The sequence below is a fragment of the Perca fluviatilis genome, chromosome 9 (assembly GCF_010015445.1).
Source record: "Perca fluviatilis chromosome 9, GENO_Pfluv_1.0, whole genome shotgun sequence".
NCBI lineage: Eukaryota > Metazoa > Chordata > Actinopteri > Perciformes > Percidae > Perca > Perca fluviatilis.
This window is the reverse complement of record NC_053120.1, coordinates 30,281,995-30,300,284: the sequence shown is the minus strand read 5'-3', so window position 1 is coordinate 30,300,284 and position 18,290 is coordinate 30,281,995. Positions and strand designations below refer to the sequence as shown.

The 18,290-nt window shown below is 41.1% G+C and overlaps 1 protein-coding gene across 5 annotated transcripts in view; it reads right to left on the bottom strand.

The window, feature by feature from the left end:
* The window catches only part of btbd8 (BTB domain containing 8), a 48,049-nt gene that overhangs the window by 10,741 nt on the left and 19,018 nt on the right, over positions 1 to 18,290 (bottom strand). For 3 of the 5 annotated variants that reach the window (XM_039810386.1, XM_039810388.1, XM_039810389.1), the window contains 7 exons: positions 17,056 to 17,136; positions 16,874 to 16,970; positions 15,949 to 16,037; positions 14,563 to 14,665; positions 13,892 to 14,074; positions 13,609 to 13,779; positions 12 to 141 (listed from right to left, as the gene is read on the bottom strand). In XM_039810386.1, the coding sequence (XP_039666320.1) occupies positions 12 to 141; positions 13,609 to 13,779; positions 13,892 to 14,074; positions 14,563 to 14,665; positions 15,949 to 16,037; positions 16,874 to 16,970; positions 17,056 to 17,136 (854 nt within the window). Of the gene's footprint in view, positions 1 to 11; positions 142 to 13,608; positions 13,780 to 13,891; positions 14,075 to 14,562; positions 14,666 to 15,948; positions 16,038 to 16,873; positions 16,971 to 17,055; positions 17,137 to 17,250; positions 17,341 to 18,290 lie in introns of those variants that run through there. The other 2 variants (XM_039810390.1, XM_039810391.1) reach the window with 2 other exon arrangements.

Here is an 18,290-nt window from a genome sequence, read left to right as displayed (position 1 = left end):
TCCTTCCTTACCTGCTAGTATCCTCTCTTTGTGTTTGGAAGACAGGGTCTCCCATCCCTGTGTGTGGCGGACCGCGTAAAAGGTCTGAAGCAGGAAAGTCCAGAGCCGACCGCGCAGCGTACAAATCTCTTGCCTGAACGGCTGGCGGTGAAACAGAGGAGAGAGAAGAATGGAAAGGGGTGCGCTACAGCACAAGCGAATCAGCAGCTGCTTGAAGAATCTTTCGCCATGGCAACAAATACCCCTCCCTCTCTCTTTCTCTGTCCCCCCCCCACCCCTCTGTGTCTGTTGCAGAATCCACTTGAGCTCCCTTGAGTGAAATCAGTGATGTCAGCGGCTGATGCCCATTCTCCAGTTTCCACGCCTGATTATAAAAACATGGCTGGAAGGGAGGGCGGAGCTATCTATACCTCCACTGCACTGGCCACACACCCCGCACCAGCAGATACACAGCCAGATTAGTGAAGGCCGCTGGCACACGTCACAGTCTCCCTCAGCCTAATCCATTCTGCCATACTGTACGGTATTTACGGGGGTTATGCGCTTTAACATGTGCAGCAGGGTCACTTTCCCCTTAAAGTCATCTCACAAGCTTAATCTGCCTGCTCACACGATACATTTTGTTAGTCAGTATATTCTTAAATGTTTGACAGATACTTAACTACCATATGCCAACATGTCATTATACAATATTTCAATAAATGTCTTTCTTCAATACAATCAACTTACATCTATGTTTAGAATGGAGTTGGAAGGTCGGAGAAATTATGCATTCTGGCATTTAAATAAACTAACTTGCTTCAATCAAAGGCCAAAATTTCTAGTTCTGAATAACCATAACTGCTACAATTTTGATGAAACTTGGTGGTGCATCATTTGTGTCATGTGTTGTTAAAGGTAACCTGTGAAGTTGTGGATCTCTACTTGCCCAAAGGAGTGTGTCCCTGTTTTGTTTATCTTGTGCATGTGCACATGGGGGTGACACGATACACAGTCCTGCCAATGGTTTCACACTATTCCACTGATCTACAAGTGGCGGCAACATGCCAATATATGCTGCAATGAGCCAACAAAGGCAGGGAAGAAAACTGCAAGCAAGTAAACCTGCTGAATTTAAAATACTTGAAACAAATGGCTTTGCAAATGTCTTATGACGTAGGAAACGTGTTGAAATTCCAAATTCAACAAATTTGTTCTACACACAATGCATGTTGGTGAGTAACACTGTCTGTAAACAAAACATTATCTTTGTTTGTTTACAAGAAAAATCAATAGGGCACTTTTAAATTTAGACAGACCCAAGGAAGCCATTTCATGTATAACTTGAAAAAGCTGAATTACTGTTTATATAATAAGCTTCACTAATATTTTCACACTTTTTATTTTCACACTAATTTTAAACTTGTATCTGTATCCATTAATAACTGACACTCACAACATGCATATTTGAAGACTCATATACTTATATAGTTAATTATAAAGTTAATTAAAAAAAAAAACATTACATTTGCAGAGCTCATCCTATCCTACTACTTCCTACTACTATAATTGGTGGTTTGTTTGTCCTTGCATATCACAAGAACTGTTCATGTGATCTACTTTACCCTTGGCGGGTATATTGCTGGGGACCAAAGAATGTGCAATGTCAAATTTTGTACAATTTGGAGATGCAACACGCTCAATATTAATAAACTTCTTATTTGCATTTCTTTGGCCTTTATGTTCGACAGGACAGCTTAGACTTGAAAGGGGAGAGATAGGGCGAATGACATGCATCGACGACTAAGCCTCTTTATATGGGCGCATGCTCTACCAGGTGAGCGACACAGGCGCCCAATATTAATAAACTTTGAATAAACAATCAAACAGCTCTGTGCAGCAGCAGAGGCGGGGCTTCAGGGTTCTGCGGAATCAAGCAATGTCGTCAGCAGCGGGTTACCACAGGCAAAACACCTCCGCTAAACCATGCTCTACTTTATTACCGCGGCGGTTAATGAATATCTCGCTATGTGCATTTCTTGTTGTTTCTGACTCTTCTATCTTTCCTTGGAGTCAACAAGCACAAGCTGAAAGCCACAGGAACAGCATCATCATTGCAACTCAAAATGTTTAAGTTTGCCATACAAATGTATACCACTAATAACATTACCGCAGGCAAAATACCTGACATAACCACGATTTAGAAACTAATACATCAACTTAGTGTATTTCATCTGTTTTTCTGACCACGAGTAGCCATGACTTGGGTGTTTTTTCCTAACCCAAGTTTTAAACTCTAATATAATGCTGGATAGTTGAATAATAATGCATCGTATTTTAATTGTTATATTTAATGAGTAAAATCTGAATCGGCAACGTAACCAGTAACATTTCTCTGTTAGGTAAATGTAGAAGTAGGCTACAATGTTTCCAAAGTTTTCAAAGTAAGTAGCATCAGTGTCGGCGCCACATCCATGGTTGGCGCTCAAACAAATATCCAAGGAGGGCACAAGGTTTATAGCAGGGGGGCACCAAATTACTGGCAAGTGGCAACATAGTGGTTCTAAAAGCTACGAAGAGCAAAACACACTGGAACTGATAATTGATGCGCCTCATTTAATGCGTGTCAATTGATTCTCCTATAGCGCTGCACTGCAGGCATCAGATTTGAAATGCCACCACCACAGAACAGTATTTTTGAGAGAAAAAAATTAAGTCGCTATATAGGCAAAGAAATTGTATTTACATATTTCCTTTTTTTATGTATTTCTATTTGAGTAGCCTATAAGGTTATAGGCAGGGGGGCAACTTTTGGGTGCATCAGTTGGTTGGCAGTAGAACACCAGTAAAGCCACTGGGACAGCCATTTAATTTCATCTTTATATTTTCTTCCAGGGGAAAGTCACATAAAGCATATCTAATCAAAACTCTACTATGTTAATTAACTGCTGTTGTTAGGTTTATGTGGCAAGTTAAGTTTTATGACCAGTAGATGTCAGTAAACATTTATTATGGATGATACAGGGTGGGTCTGTAATGATAATGCAACTACCAAGGGGTCCAAGCCCGAGGCTGTAGGAACAACGGTAGCGAAGCTATGCAGTTCACAGAGCAGGGCTGTGGAACCCTATTGTTTTTCTAGAGATTATTATTCTTCCGTTGATAAAACTCCCGCTACAGCCTAAACCGTACATGGTGGGGGGGGTGCCATTTTCAGGACTGGTCCAAAGCTCTGCATCCTCAGCGGAGACAAAACTGAACACACTTCTGCCACTAGGTGGCACTATAACACATTTGGCCCTATAACTCCCAAACCGTACATCGCACATTCAAAAACCAAATATCCTCTTGTTCCCTGGATCCAGGTGAATCTCCTGATATAGGCCACGGCCATTTCCACCTAGACTTTTATGCGTGAAAAAAAAAAATCACAATTTATCAAAAACCTACTTTGTCGAACTCCTCCTAGATCGTGCGACTGATCTGCAAGAAACTTGACATGTAGCATCTCCAGACCGACCTGACAAAAAGTTATCAAAAGAATTTATATAGGATAAAAATTGCGCATATTACGCACAAAATAGCCATCTATGAAAACACCAATTTTGCCATATCTCGGCCAAAATAAATTCTATCAACGTGAAACTTTAGATTCTTGTTTGCCATGACCCTCTGGAGGTCCCCCACACATTTTACAAAAATTGGCCACTAGGGGACGCTACAAGTACAAAAAGTTTATATCTCATGAACGGCTCATCTGATTTTTACAAACTTTGGAGGGTACCATCTAGGGCCACTCCTGAGGCCACCCCTACTGACTGATGGGTACTGTTTGGTCAAAGTGGGCATGGCCTATGGGACCCAAGTTTGGATTCACCACTTACACTAATGTGAACAACTTTACATTTACAGGGTAAATTTACAATTGGTCATGGACCTCACCTACCAAAAATTACACATGTGGAACACTAGGTGGTGCTATAATGACGTCAAATGTGTTTTTGCCTATAACATTACTCATCGCACATTAGAAACACTTGCATCCCCGTGTTCCTTGAATCAAGCTAAATCACATGATATTGGCCATGCCCATCTCGAAGAAGTTTTTTTTCGCAATATCGCATTATTTGCAAAACCAACTTTTTCGAACTCCTCCTAGACCATGCGACCGATCTGCACGAAACCTGGTACCTAGCATCTCCAGATATACCTGACCAAAAGTTATCAAAAGAATTTTCAAAAAGTTGCGCACTTTACGACCAAATAAAATTTCCTAGCTACCTACCAAACACGAACTTCATCATATCTCGGCCAACTTAAAAGCTATCAGCAAATGAGATTATTGTTCAAGATCGCACTACGATGCTCTGCACGAAATTTGCAAAGATCAGCCACTAGGGGAAGCTATAATCAACGTTCATGTGTTTTGGCCGATAACTGAGTCGTCATTTGATGCTTCTAAATCGAAACAAGATTGGAGTAGGGGCGTGAAAGCCAGGGGTGTTGGTTCAGCAAAAGCCAAGGTATGGCAATGTGATATGATGGCAAGGACCTACTATGCTACTGACTGCTATGACTTGTTTTTTTAAACGAACAAATAGCTTTCTCTCACATTCACATTGCCCGATGTTTGCATGTAGGCCTAATAAGAGAGCAGTGAACACACCTTTGATCTATCTTTCACAATTTGTTTATACTTCACAGAAAATAAAGAGAAATAAATTAAATTAGACCCTAATTTCTAGTCTTAATATAGTGTTAAAATTCTTATGTGGTCCTTCTAATTTGACAGTACTAAATGAAATTCCACATGGCGGACAGTGTGGCAGAAGTGGTGAAACTGCAGGATTAATTTTCCTAATTTGCTCAATTCACGAAACTGTTCAATAGGGGTGGGACAAAATATACATATGACAATATGTCATTGTCCTTAGTGTGATAAAAGAATTGATACGCTGGCGCCAAATATCGATATTTGTATTAATAAAGCGAGGCGCTCTGAATAGTTTTTCTTGCTCCCAGAGTTGCTACTTCATAGATCCTGGAGGTAGCGCTTTAAACACATGAATGAGGGAAACTTGAACATAAGTTAATTGTGCTGTTTTCTAACAGTAAGGCTTTTGGAATAAAAAGAGAAAACCTGCTCTCAACCTTTTAACAGGAATTTTGTACTCATAGTTAGACCATAGACTGTAACAGTCTATGAGTTAGACCGATACTGTTATGTATCATTATAGGATTTTCCAGCAGTATATTAATTATCGCAGAATTTCTGTATGGTGGGATTGTCTGCCATGTAGTGCTGTGTACCGAATTCAATACTTTTTAGGCACCGACCGAATTGCCTCCTTAGTATCGAGTATCGAAAAATGCCTTGTCATTCAATACCAAATTTCAATACCTAAGGAGTAAATCTCATCCGCATCAGTGAGCCAATAAGAATGCAGCATGCTTCTACCGAGTTCTAATAATGTTTGTGACTGGCTGTGTAGCGTTACAAGTCGTAGAGGCATGCAGGCATTTTTGTTAAAATTCTTTTTTTTAAATAAAACTGGTATAGAAAAGGTATCGTTCAGGAACCGGTATCAAAGTCACGATCAAAATTTTAGTCCAATACCCAGCCCTAGTGCCATGTATCATGTGGTACCCTGTGATTCCCTAGCCTCGTGAGACCGAGCTCCAGTTTTCTACTCGCAGATGAGTCTGGCATCTTGAGATGGAGAAAATTTGGAGCCGTTCGCCAAACAACTGACCAATCAGTGTTGGTTTTGAGGCGGGTTTAGGTGTGAGTTTTATCCGAATTAGAAAGTATTCCTTCATTGAAAGAAGAGCAAAAAATGGCACTGGAGGGTTTTCTCGGAGGAAAAGATGTTTTTGCTCTACTCCTGACTGGTTTCGGCAAGAATTTGATCTGATTGGTTGATTTGGCCCGTCTATCGCCAACATAGGTGGTGATAGACAGATGGTTTATCCAATCAGCTAACCATTATATATACCCAAAAGTTCTCCAACGGAAAGTTCCCAGATGGATATGCCGAGCAAATGCGAAGCAACCCATCTGGCGGAGTCAGGTTAGTGATTCCCACCCCTAGTATACAACTGAGCTGCAAAGATTAATCGATTAGTTGTCAACTATTACTACAATGATCACAAATTGTTTTAATAATCGATTTGGGTCATTTTTAATGACATTCTTTTTTCTCTAAATCCAACTTATAAATGTTAATATTTTCACACCTTTACGACAGTAAACTGAATATCTTAGAGTTGTGGACAAAACAAGACATTTGAGGACAACATTGGGCTTTGGAAAATACTGATCCTCACATTTTATAAACCAAACAACTAATCGATTAATCGAGAAAGTAATCGACAATTTAATCGAAAATGAAAATAATCGTTAGTTGCAGCCCTAGTATACAAGCTAATAATAATGTACATGCATATTTGTGATTGTGAGTAAATAAATATAGAGCCAAAAGCCCCAGAGGTCACCAGCACTAACTATTATAGGGTTATAACTATGTTATAGTAACTTGATAGTCATTATAGAAATCCTTGCTTATCCTTTCATACCAAAGCAGAGTAGCGTCAGTCCCTTATTAGGAGCAGGTTTGCAAAGCCATGTTGGACAACTCATGCTGAGCCATTAAAGGAATATTTCACCGCTGGAAAGCTGAATATATCTTTAAATTGGGTCACTTATGTAGTAGAAATGTGTAAAAAAAATTGAAATTGGTGCCTTCTAGGCCGAGAAAAGCCAGAAAATGTGTTTTGGTCTTATATGGATGAAAAACACCAAATCCCAGAATGCACCTGCTTCGTTGCTTTGAGTCCACTCCCAAGCCACGCCTACCGCTTGACAGACCGACAGAGGCATTCAACTAGGCCTGGCAAACTCGATTCCTTTTTAGGATTCAGGTTATTCTGAGTCACTCACTAAACTGATCCGGGTTGTGCGAGTCACTTGAATCACTTGAGTCAGTATTGTATGCTACATCCAAGGCGAGCTTTTGATTTGGATAAAATGCCATGTTTTCATTTAGAATCTTTTAATTTTATTTGAAAAAAATATCCATAAATATAAATGGTCTGAAAGAAAACCGAATATTCATTTAAAAATGACATGGAATTATATTTTTTAACTTTAATAGGACTGACAAATAAGAAAGCCATCTGGACTCTGAACATTTACAATGACTTAAAATCTCTTTAATGTAAATTCCATGCGCCCCTTTTTCATGTATGCACTGTATGTTTTAAATGTGTATGTGCATCTGTATTTGAATAATAAAGTTTTGTGAAGTAAAAAAAAAAAAAAAAACGAGTTGTCAGCGAGGCGAGCTTATAATGTTTCGGACTGTCTGCTCGACCTAATTGCATTTTAATATACTACATTTATACACCAAACCTACAGTAGGCCTAGCTAGGCTACGTGCAGAACATTGTATGTTATTTCAGAAGTGAAAGAATGGCTTTTGTTGTTGATTTGCTTTACCCTGAGCTAAAGGAGAAGCTGCACTCGCTCGCTGCTCGCTCGTCTGAATCAGATCCACTCATGACAACGTAGCCGGCTGATTCAGTTGATTCGCGGGATTTTCTGACTCCCGCGAGAACTCACGAGTCATCAACAACTCATGAATCACCAACAACTCACGAGTCATCGAGGGCTCGTGAGTTCTCGAGTGAATCCCACGGTCTGCGAGCTTCCGGCTCTGAGTCTGCGGGTCGGGACTGTCTCTCTGCTCTGTCAGTACCCGATCCGTTCCACCTGCACAATCCGTTCTGCGCATGTGCAAGATGACACGTATGCCATGACGTAGGCGCAGATGATAATGCTGCGTTCATTCCACAACCACCTTGGAATAACGGCACCGCTTCCACCTGCACGATCCGTTCTGCGCATGCGCAAGATGTTCACACGCTAGCCTCCAGCTAACGTTAGTTAGCTAATAGCTAATTCGGCGGACCGCTAGGTGATTATAGCGGTCTGCCGTTAGCCACCCCCCAGGAAGCTAACGTTAGTTTAGCTAACGGTTAATTTGGCTAACCGCTAGCTGATTGCAGCGGTCTGCCGTTAGCCTCGACAGTTAAGCTAACGTTAGTTTAGCTAACAGCTAATTCGGCTAACCGCTAGCTGAGACAGCATGTAAACTAAAGACCCTCAAAATAAAACTTGAAAATAAACGTTAACATATATAACAGCTGTTACGTCAGTTCTACTTTACTTGTGCTCATTTAAAATACAATCACTCAATACTTGTCTTTATTGTTATTACTATAATGTCTTAATTTAGCTGTAGCCTGCTTTTCCCATTAAGTTTGACTTAACGTTATTTTAGACTGAATCTAGCTGCAGAAACAACGTAACCAGTGGGGCGGTGCCTGTTATTTCGAGGTGGCATGAACGCAGCATTATCATCTGCGCCTACGTCATGGCATACGTGTCATCTTGCACATGCGCAGAACGGATTGTGCAGGTGGAACGGATCGGGTACTGACATGCTCACTCAGGCGCTTGAGTTGACTTGTGGAGTTGCTGTTAACTACGAAATTAAGTTATAAAGCTTTTTGCAGCTAAGATGGCTAGGAATAGTAGAAGCTAATGTTGCAAGAGGTTTGTGTGTGCCGCTGTTGTCATGTTAGATTGAATTGTAGTAGGACTCAACTGAACCGGGTTAATGATGCTAGAGACTCGTGATTCGTGAGTCAATTTAAAAGACTCGGGTTAAAGATCCGAGTGAATCACAACTCGAACAGGTCTACATTCAACTCAACCGTGTTTTATTGTCATTTCAACCATATACACTCAAGTGGTGTTACACATTTAACATATATAAAAACGACATTATATAAAAACGACATACGAAACAGGCTACATTTAGTACACACACTTATAGGCTCCGTAAAGTTCAGCTAACGCATACTAGCATTAGCGCTTGGTGGGCTGTAAACACCGAGCATAAACACAGCCGTGAATTAGTGTGTAATGTAGAATGGTCGGCATTTAACAGTCACAAACTCCACCAGCAGTTAGCAGTTAAATGGATACAAATCACCACATTTCTGCGCCACTCGGTGTTAACACAGCCCACCTCTTTTACCTGGCGACAGAGCATCTCTAGCTCGGAGGGCTAGCAGGCCTGGTAGCTAGACAGTCCGGTACACTATTCAGGCAGGTTTCCACAACAACAAAAACCACAGTCTCTGAACTCACACGTTTGGAGTGTCGTTGAAGTTGGATGTAGTCCAGTTTGTGGTCTAAATGAGCGGACACTTGCAAGCAGGATCCGTAAAGTTCAGCTAACGCATACTTGAATTGGTGTAGCTAAACACAGAGTATAAACACAGCCGTGAATTAGCGTGGAATGTCGAATGGTCGGCATTTAACAGTCACAAGCTCCACCAGCAGTTAGCAGTAGCTAGTTGGATTTTATTTCTACACCAGTCCGTTTAACACAGCCCACCTCCATGGGCCGGCGAGAGCAGCCTGGTAGCTGGATAGTCCCGGTTCCGTACACTGTTGTTCAGGCATGTTTCCACAACAACAAAAACACAGCAGGAGTTTCGTTGAAGGAGGATGTAGTCCAGCTTGTTGTTTAATGAGCAGACACTTGCAAGCAGGATGGCTGGGACAGGTGGACAGCTAGCGTTAGCTTTCCACCTAGCCGATGAGGATGTCCCCTAGCCGGCTAGCGGCAATGAGCGACACCGCTGGTCTCCGTGCGAAGCTCAGTAGTGTGCCGGTATTGCGTCTGTAATAACGTTTCCTCCATATTCTCCGATCTGTACCGATGTATCCCGGTGGTAACACGTCCGGTAGTTTGAATGCAGATAATTGTTGTAAATGTTTTCTGCTGAAACCGAAAGCCTGTTTAGCGAAGATTCAAGATGGCTGACAGTCGTTTTCATTCGGAATACCTCGGCCCGGACTCGGCAGTCCAACCCCTGTGGCGTGTTTGGACAACACCGGAAGTAGATCCTACTACTGGCTGTAGTCCTTTGCCTCTGGCCCAAAAATCTTCCGATGACGCAAAAATTGTCATTTTACGTCATCGGAAGATTTTTTCCAGGCTCCAAATGCAGAAATCTCTCGTCTCAGGGGGACATGAGGGAGGGAGGCACGGTCATTCAGAAATACTATCGGGTTTCTACTGATACAAAGCTGAATGCTAAATCGGTGAAGTATCCCTTTAAGACCAACCCTAAACACATATTGACCCCAAGGTGCATGCTTTGGTCTAAAATGGAGTTTGCTCTTTCAAAGCTGTATGCTACCCTGCATCCAGAATGAAATAAAGGACGTAATGGTTGTTAGAAAAGATTTTCAAATGTAATTTGTGTTAAAGGAGAGAGAGAAACTGACAGAGAGCAAACATTTCTAACAGAAAGGTAAAGCTGTGTCCACACCTGTAGTTTGGTTTATTTGGTCCAGTCACAAAAGAACAAAGAAAAACATTGTTGCCATATAATTCTAGTCTGTTTAGGGTTCAACCTGAGTTATTACAAACTTAAGTTACATGTACAGGTAACTTATCCATTCGGATAGTTTTGGTTAGTCATAAATATGGTACGTAGTATCAAAAGGTTTACCTTGTTCGGCTTTGTTGTCCTTGCATTTAGCTGTATGTCTATTTCTGTGAATGTACTTTGAGAGCAACAAAAAGCCAGGGTCAAATCCCCTGTATGTGTTCACACATACTTGCCATTATGGCTTATTCTTATTCCAGTGACTAATGCAGTGCCAGTACACTGTGCTTGTGAGATTAACTTTTCTAGTGATTGTAAAATGTGAGTTCACAATGCACACAAATAAATAAGGCTGGACACAAATATTCGACTGTTCAGATATTCAGATATAGATGTTAGGCTGAAAGAACGTGCATGCAGGCTAGCATACTGCAGCGTTATGCTGTCAATCTCAGCCTAGTACAGAGGACTATAGCAGTCTGGTGTAGTTTTCAGGTGATTTAATGAAGGTAAACACAGTGAACGGCCATGGGTAATGTCTCTACTCTCTGGTGTGGCACTGTCTAGAGTCCCTCCCGAACAGTAACGTAACTACTTTTTCGGGAAAAAGTAAAGTAACATGTTACTACTGAAAATTTGGTAACGAAACGTAGTTCCTTTTTCAATTCGGCGCAACGTTACTTTTCCCAGGGACAGATTTGACAGCGACATTGCCTTCTGAGCTGCGCGCTCACAAGCTCCACAAGGTATGTGACAGAGGCTGGTAGTAGCGGAGCAATGCTGCAGCAAACGCTAACTTTTGAGAGCGTTTTTAGCTTCGTGGCTTTTTACTGGACGCCGCTCTGAGCAAAGAGCTATGTGACACATGCCACTACATCGCTGAGGACTGGCAGTTAAATCGGCCGTCCTACAAACAGAGCATGTCATGCAGACACAAAGCTGACAACCTCACAGATGGATTCGGTGGACATGGGCTCATACATAGACTAAGCTACACGCAGCTGAACGCTGTGGACTTGTGTCGGTCATACGGACACGCAAGGACTCCCAGAAAAGAGGCTGCATGTGTCTATGACAATGCACGGACCATCGTGGCTGCGCGACCAGTACTACAAGTAGATATGGACATTACACATTAACACTGTGTAACGCCGATGACCTGCCGATGTGCATTCAACCCGCGCTGGACTCGTTCATAATGAATCAGCCGTCACTCTGTGAGTAGAGAATCTGCAGTGTAGCCTAGTTCAGACACTTCACTGATAAACCATAGATTGGCTTTATGGTTAAAGATAGCTTTTGTATAATTAACTTCAGTCTCTGCCAGAGGCACCTGCTTTTAAAAGTAACGTAAAAGTAACGAGTAAAGTAAAAAGTTACTTTCTATAGGGGGTAACGTAACTAAGTAAAGGATTACTTTTTTAAGAAGTAACGAGCAAACACTACTTTTTAAAAGTAACTTCCCCAACACTGCTCCCGAGTCATGCTGCACAAACCCACCCTCTCTCCCTGCCGAAGCTTCAAATATTCTGTTGATTAGTAGCGAAATCTCCAAAAATGATATTCAGCACAACTCTATAAATAAATAATATAATATACTAATATAAGCATTATTAAAAAATGAAGTGGACTTTATCCATCTTAAATAACAACAGGTAGATACAAAACAAAAATCATAATTTAAGGTCCACTTAATGGCTTTTACAGAGGTTTCAACCGCATGTTATTGTCTTCCTCTGCAGAAGAAGTTAGATAGTAGGAAGTAAATTTTTCTGGGAATCCCACCACTGTTGGATCAACAGTGGTGGGATTCCCAGAAAAAAGTCTGAAGTTAGATAGTTGGAGTTAGTTAGTCCAAACTTCGTCCATTGAGAAAAATCTGGAGCAGCAGTTGAAAGCTCTGGCAAAAGCTAGTAGGTGCATATGGATTTGTTTATTGTTTTAGGATTTAATCAAATTGCTTAGAAGTAGGGCTGAAACGATTCCTCGAATAATTAGATTACAAAAAAATCCTCGAAGCAAAATTCTTTGCCTCGAAGCCTCGTTAAATCAATGTAATTAAGGTTGTACGGCTCACTGTGTTTCCCCACGGAGGATTATTACTAGCGTTATACTAGCACATAACAGGTTGATGCTTCCCAGATTAGAGATGGACCAGATTACAAATGAAGGAAGACGAAAATAGCGAGGGTCAAAGAGAAGAGACAGGCGAGAGAAAACGACAAAGTTTGGGATCATTTTAAGCTCTGTAACAAAACATCCAGTGTACTCGACCATTCCAAACCCGACACAAGGTAACTAATGGCTGCTGCTCTCGTCTACCGCGCTGTTTTACACAACTAGCCTACAGCATGCTACTCTGCAAATAGCCATGTTTTACCAACAAGGTAAAATGAAAGCTGTCGGTTTGTAGTCTAACTGTTTATTAGTTTGCTACTAATCTTTGGAAATTTAGCTGCTGCCTGAGACAAACCAGCTCCTCCTCCCAGCATGGCCACTTAATATGCACGTGAATGACGTCATCATGCCGGTGATGTCTGCATTCTTTATTCTTTCTCCTCACTGTGTATTAGGCTTCTGAAAATGTGTCCCCCAGAACAGTGTGGTTGAATAGCCCTGCTGTAAGCTTTGTACCGTCACATTTACCCTCTGGTCAGTGAACAGCTCTTTTGCATATCCAGTGCTTTGCACTGGATACTGAAGGGGAAGGGGGGTGAAAAATATTAACAAAAAAAAAATTTACTTTTTTTTTTTAAGGGTCTTGGAATTTGGCAATAACATTTTTTTGCTTTTTCTAAAAAAGGAAACCTTTCTTTTGTATATCCTGTCTTTTGTATTTTATTTACTATTGCTGTTTACTAAGTATTTTTTGCTAAGAATTTCTTATCCGATTAATCAATGGAATAATCGGTAGAATACTCGATTACTAAAATAATTGATAGCTGCAGCCCTACTTAGAAGCAGACCAAAAGTCATCTTTTTAGTGGTTGTTTGGTCAGCATTCAGGTTTGATTGGTAGTGTTCTAACTGGCCTTTATGAACAGGACTAAATGGGAAACCGCACTACACAGATTAGGTTTGAGCATAGCCTAATGGTCTCAGTAACATGTCTGTTTTTGAAAAGACAAAAGTTCAGTACAGAGTACTGCTTCATTTTACCTTCTCTTGTCTTTGCTCTCCTTTCTCCAGGAGAGAGTCCTCTTCCATGTCATCTCCACATAGATTGTACACAGCAGCAAAAAGATCACAGCAGTTGTCCACGGTCACACCTTCTCTGATGGCCGAACACAGCTTTTTCAACAACGTTGGCTCACGGGTAAACTGTTCCCTCTGTAATGGCATGTAACAGACACTGAAAAAACCATAGAAACCGAAGCTGAATATGTCGCAAGGTCATCACAGTAAAGGAGAGTGCATTAGCATGGCTACACTAGCGCCTTACCCTGCAAAGGTCCTGGAAGGCCTGAGTGTGGATGACTCTGGGCAGATGCTGGACAATGACATGAAGGCTCTCCTCCTGAAGCTCTGTGGCGAGACTCCTTACCTGTTGGGCCCACTTGACTTCTGGGAGACTGCCAATCAATTGCTCAGTGCCACAGAGCATGGTTACTGCGTTCTGCACAGTCTGAATGGAAACATCTATCAGCTAAAAAAAACTCTCTAGGTGAAAACACAAAATAAAGTCGAATGAACATAGTCCTCTATAAAAGCAGTCTTTTATTTCTGCCCAGGACCTATTGATGAGTGGAGGAAGTCCCAGAATTTTGTAATGGTTCTTGGCCAGCTCTGAGTCTCAATACTTGCCAAAAGTGAACAATAGTACATTTGTCTTGCTTTACTCACATAATACACTCAACCTCTTTCATAGTGATGAAAGACAGACTCAAGATTCAATTATCAATTCCAAGGCTATATCACTCCCCATCTATCTACATCCACATCCTATTCCTAAATTAGTCTGTCTTTAATAACTGAGAATTCAATAAAGGTCATCTTTGATTAGATTATCTTCGAATTTCCTTCCTGTGGAAAAACACTGGAGAATGGGTTGATAATATTTGTGAAATTACATGAATACAGTACTGCTGATGATTCAGGGAGGAGGGAACTCACCATGGTTTCAGTTACAGCTGTTAGACAGGCTACATGAAGCTCAGGGGACAACAGGGAAAAGTTTCTCTCGCACCAGGTCTTCACAAAATGATCAGCAACCCACCTGAAAATACACATCATAGAATATCTTTGCTTTTGGATCATTGACAGCTCAGTTTCTGGGCAATTTGACAATTTTTCCAAATCAGTCAAAAAAACTCATGGAGGTCTTTTCTACGTTTCTGCAGTTTAACCCTGAGGAGTCTCAGGCTTTGAGGCTCTAAGCAGAGGTTGGCAGAGCTTTGCTTGAGGGAACAACAGAGTGAGTGAGGATGAGAAGGCCAGTAACGCATTGCTGCACAGAGCAGCGCAGCTCGAGCCACCGCCATATTCGCGTGACTTATCAGACTCAGCAGAGACAACATGGCAAGGCCACGTCCCCCCAGCTCCAGCAAACACACACACACACACACACACACACACACACACACACACACACACACACACACACACACACACACACACACACACACACACACACACACACACACACACACACACACACACACACACACACACACACACACACACACACACACATTCAAATCAGAGCCAGCTCACAGCTTCACTCACATCCTATCCCCCTGACCTACATTCACACACGTCTTGCTTGCTCACTGCAGTAGCACAAGAGCGTGCACAAAAACCAGCTACTGGAGAACTCAATGTGAAATGTTTGAGTTTGTGCACACAAATGAATAGAAAGAAAAGGGATAAAAGCTGTGCAGCATACTGAAATATAAAGACATGACAGTGTATAGGTTGCCAGTTAAATCTGATCTGATGAAGTGTATAGGCAAGCTTCTCAATGCAATGCAATATACTAGTAATTGTGTCTATGAAGTATCTTTTACCAAACAGCAATTTTACATTGAAGAATGATTCACTAAATTCAACTTCATTTTAAGTTAAAACAACAAGAATCTATGAAAAAAATTGATCAATAGTGCCTTTTGTAGATTTTTTTCATGCCTAAAGAGTAATTGATTTAAAGAATCACAATATATATAACATTTTACTGGTGGATTGAATCACATTAAAGCAAATTCCATTATACAACTAACAACAACCCTAGGCTTCTTAATAACACAGAAGTATGAACCCACAGGCTGGTTACCTAGCAACAAGAACCTGATGTAACCTGCAGTGGCAAGAATGGTGACAGATTGGAATATTTTTTTATTATTATTATTACAAAAGCAACGTTTAAGGTCAGGTTTGACAAAAATTCTAATTTTAGGACAATTAATTCTAAATGTAGTGACTTTTCCAAATGTTTACGTACATAATGTATTTTATATTTACAAGTTGTGAAACATTTAAAGAAAAGCAACAACCGACACTCACCTCTTACACAGCATGTGGAGGTTTTGGAGGCCTAAGGCATGCGTGAGGGACAGACACTCGAGAACTGTTCTCTGAACACCGTCAATTGGCTGCCAACACAATGAGGGGAAAAGAAAAAGGGGAATTTAGACTAGTATAGTAATTTAAAGATGCACTGAGGGCTCTGGAGTGAAAAACAATACATCAAGTAACTAGCACATGGTAAAATGGGAATGAAAAGCTGTTCATACAAGTGAAACAGCATTATTATTGACATTGAGCATGCAGGCACTGTACAAAATCAACAAGGGTAAAGCCAAAGGAATATAAATTGGATCTGTTCTTGCTGTTTTCAGCTGTGATACTCCACATACTACTATATCACTGTTGTTTTGGACTACAAGGGATCACTACACTGAAGATCTGATATACCTTAACTATGACTGCAAACTTATCAGTAGAAAAATAATAACAATAATTTAGAACCAATAACATTTGACTGGGTGCAATAATGACACTTTGTGTTTAGAGTGCAAGGCATGGGGATCACATCATACAAAGTAAAGATGAATAAGTATATAAAAAATAATAATACGAACGAAGGAGAAATATATTGTGTATCAATTTCTATTGATTTTTTGATTTTGTTGACTTTTTTTATTCCAAAGATGGATGAATAATTCATATGCAGATATATGTTTATAGAGATTGGCCGAAATGTCGTCTGTAACTAAAACACCCACCAAAAGTATCAACTCTGTTATCCAGATATCCACTGACTACAGAAATATTGGCCTCTAGAGGCTAAATTGCCATAAGACCGAGATTGCTACACATGTGAACCTACTTGGCACATACACACAGTACATTTAGAAAAGGTAAAAAGCCTATGAAATCTATTTTTTCCATCTCTTATATCCGCTAGTTTTCCTTATGTATAGCTGACCTTTGGGAAGAAGCGGCAGTAGTCTCGGGTGAGAACCATCTCCACCACATCCTTCAGCCCCTCTAAACCCAACATGTCGGCTGCCAACACCACCTGACTGTGGAACAGGAGACACCAAATACAGGTCAGGTTGTTTTCTGGGCCTGCATTCTAATTTTGGACAGTCTGTTCACATACACTACCTGGCACTGGCTCCAGGTGGCAGATCCACAATTGCCCCATACATGAACTGGAGCAGGATCTCCATCTCATCTGGCCCTAAACTGGAACAGTTAACAAAATAATCTGTTTACAAGCCATATTTCTCAATTAAAGGGATAGTTCAGATTTTTGGAAGTGGGGTTACATGAGGTACTTATTCATAGTGAGTGTATTACCTACAGTAGATGGCGGTTGGCACGTCCTCAGCTTGGAGAGGCAGACAGCAGTACCGGCACAGAAGCTAAGCAATGTACTGCTTAAGCAAAACCTATTTAGGCCACCTAAAAAAAAATCAATATCAATTTAAGTGTTTGCTATATTTAGAATATTTTCACCGCTTTACCTTGCCGTCAGACAGCCCTTTTCTGACCAGGAACTGAAGCCTTTATATCCATCTGTGCTCTCTTTAAAGCCACCAGACTCCTTTGACAAAAAAAGGAATTTTACCTTGCGGAACACAAGAGTAGGTGGCCGCAGTTTTTTCGGTGACTAAAATATGTTTTGTTGTGTAGCCCCTACAACAGCAGTACATTGCTTAGCATCCGTGCCGGTACTCCTACCTGCTTCTCCAAACTGGCATGCTGACTGTCATCTACTGTAGGTAAAACATTGACTATAAATAAGTCTCATAAAATCCCACTTAAGAAAAAATCCAAAACTATCCCTTGCAGAATTGTCCCAAACCAGTCTGATATTATCTTTGAGAATCCAGGCACACAGTGTAGATGTATTTTTTTCTGTCAATATTGCAAACATAACTGAGAATGCTGTAAACAAAATCCATGTATCATGCAGCACTCAATTCACGTGACTGCAGCCTGAGGGCCACTTCGCAGGTTTTCCCCTGCACGTCAACGCAGCAACTCCCCATTCTGACAGCCATGTCTTCCCCCGTTACCCTCAGATTAGTAATGCTGAGGCGCTTGACATTTCTCTCCCTGAAGGAAGAAAACGGGCTTCATTTGTCTTTCCCTGCTCTAAAAAAAGACACTGGGTCTGGTGGTGGGGGTTCTTCAACAGGCAGTGGATGAGGAGACATTTACGTGGCTCAGAGGAAACGTTGCAACCATGCATGGTAGAAATCTGAGCAAGCAATTTGAGATTCCACTGGCAGTGTGTTGTGTGTGTATTTGGGCATGTGTAGTTAAAACATGGCATTGTGAGTGAAACCCCATACTGCACGGAGCCACCTCAGTTGCAAAGCCTGAATAATTAA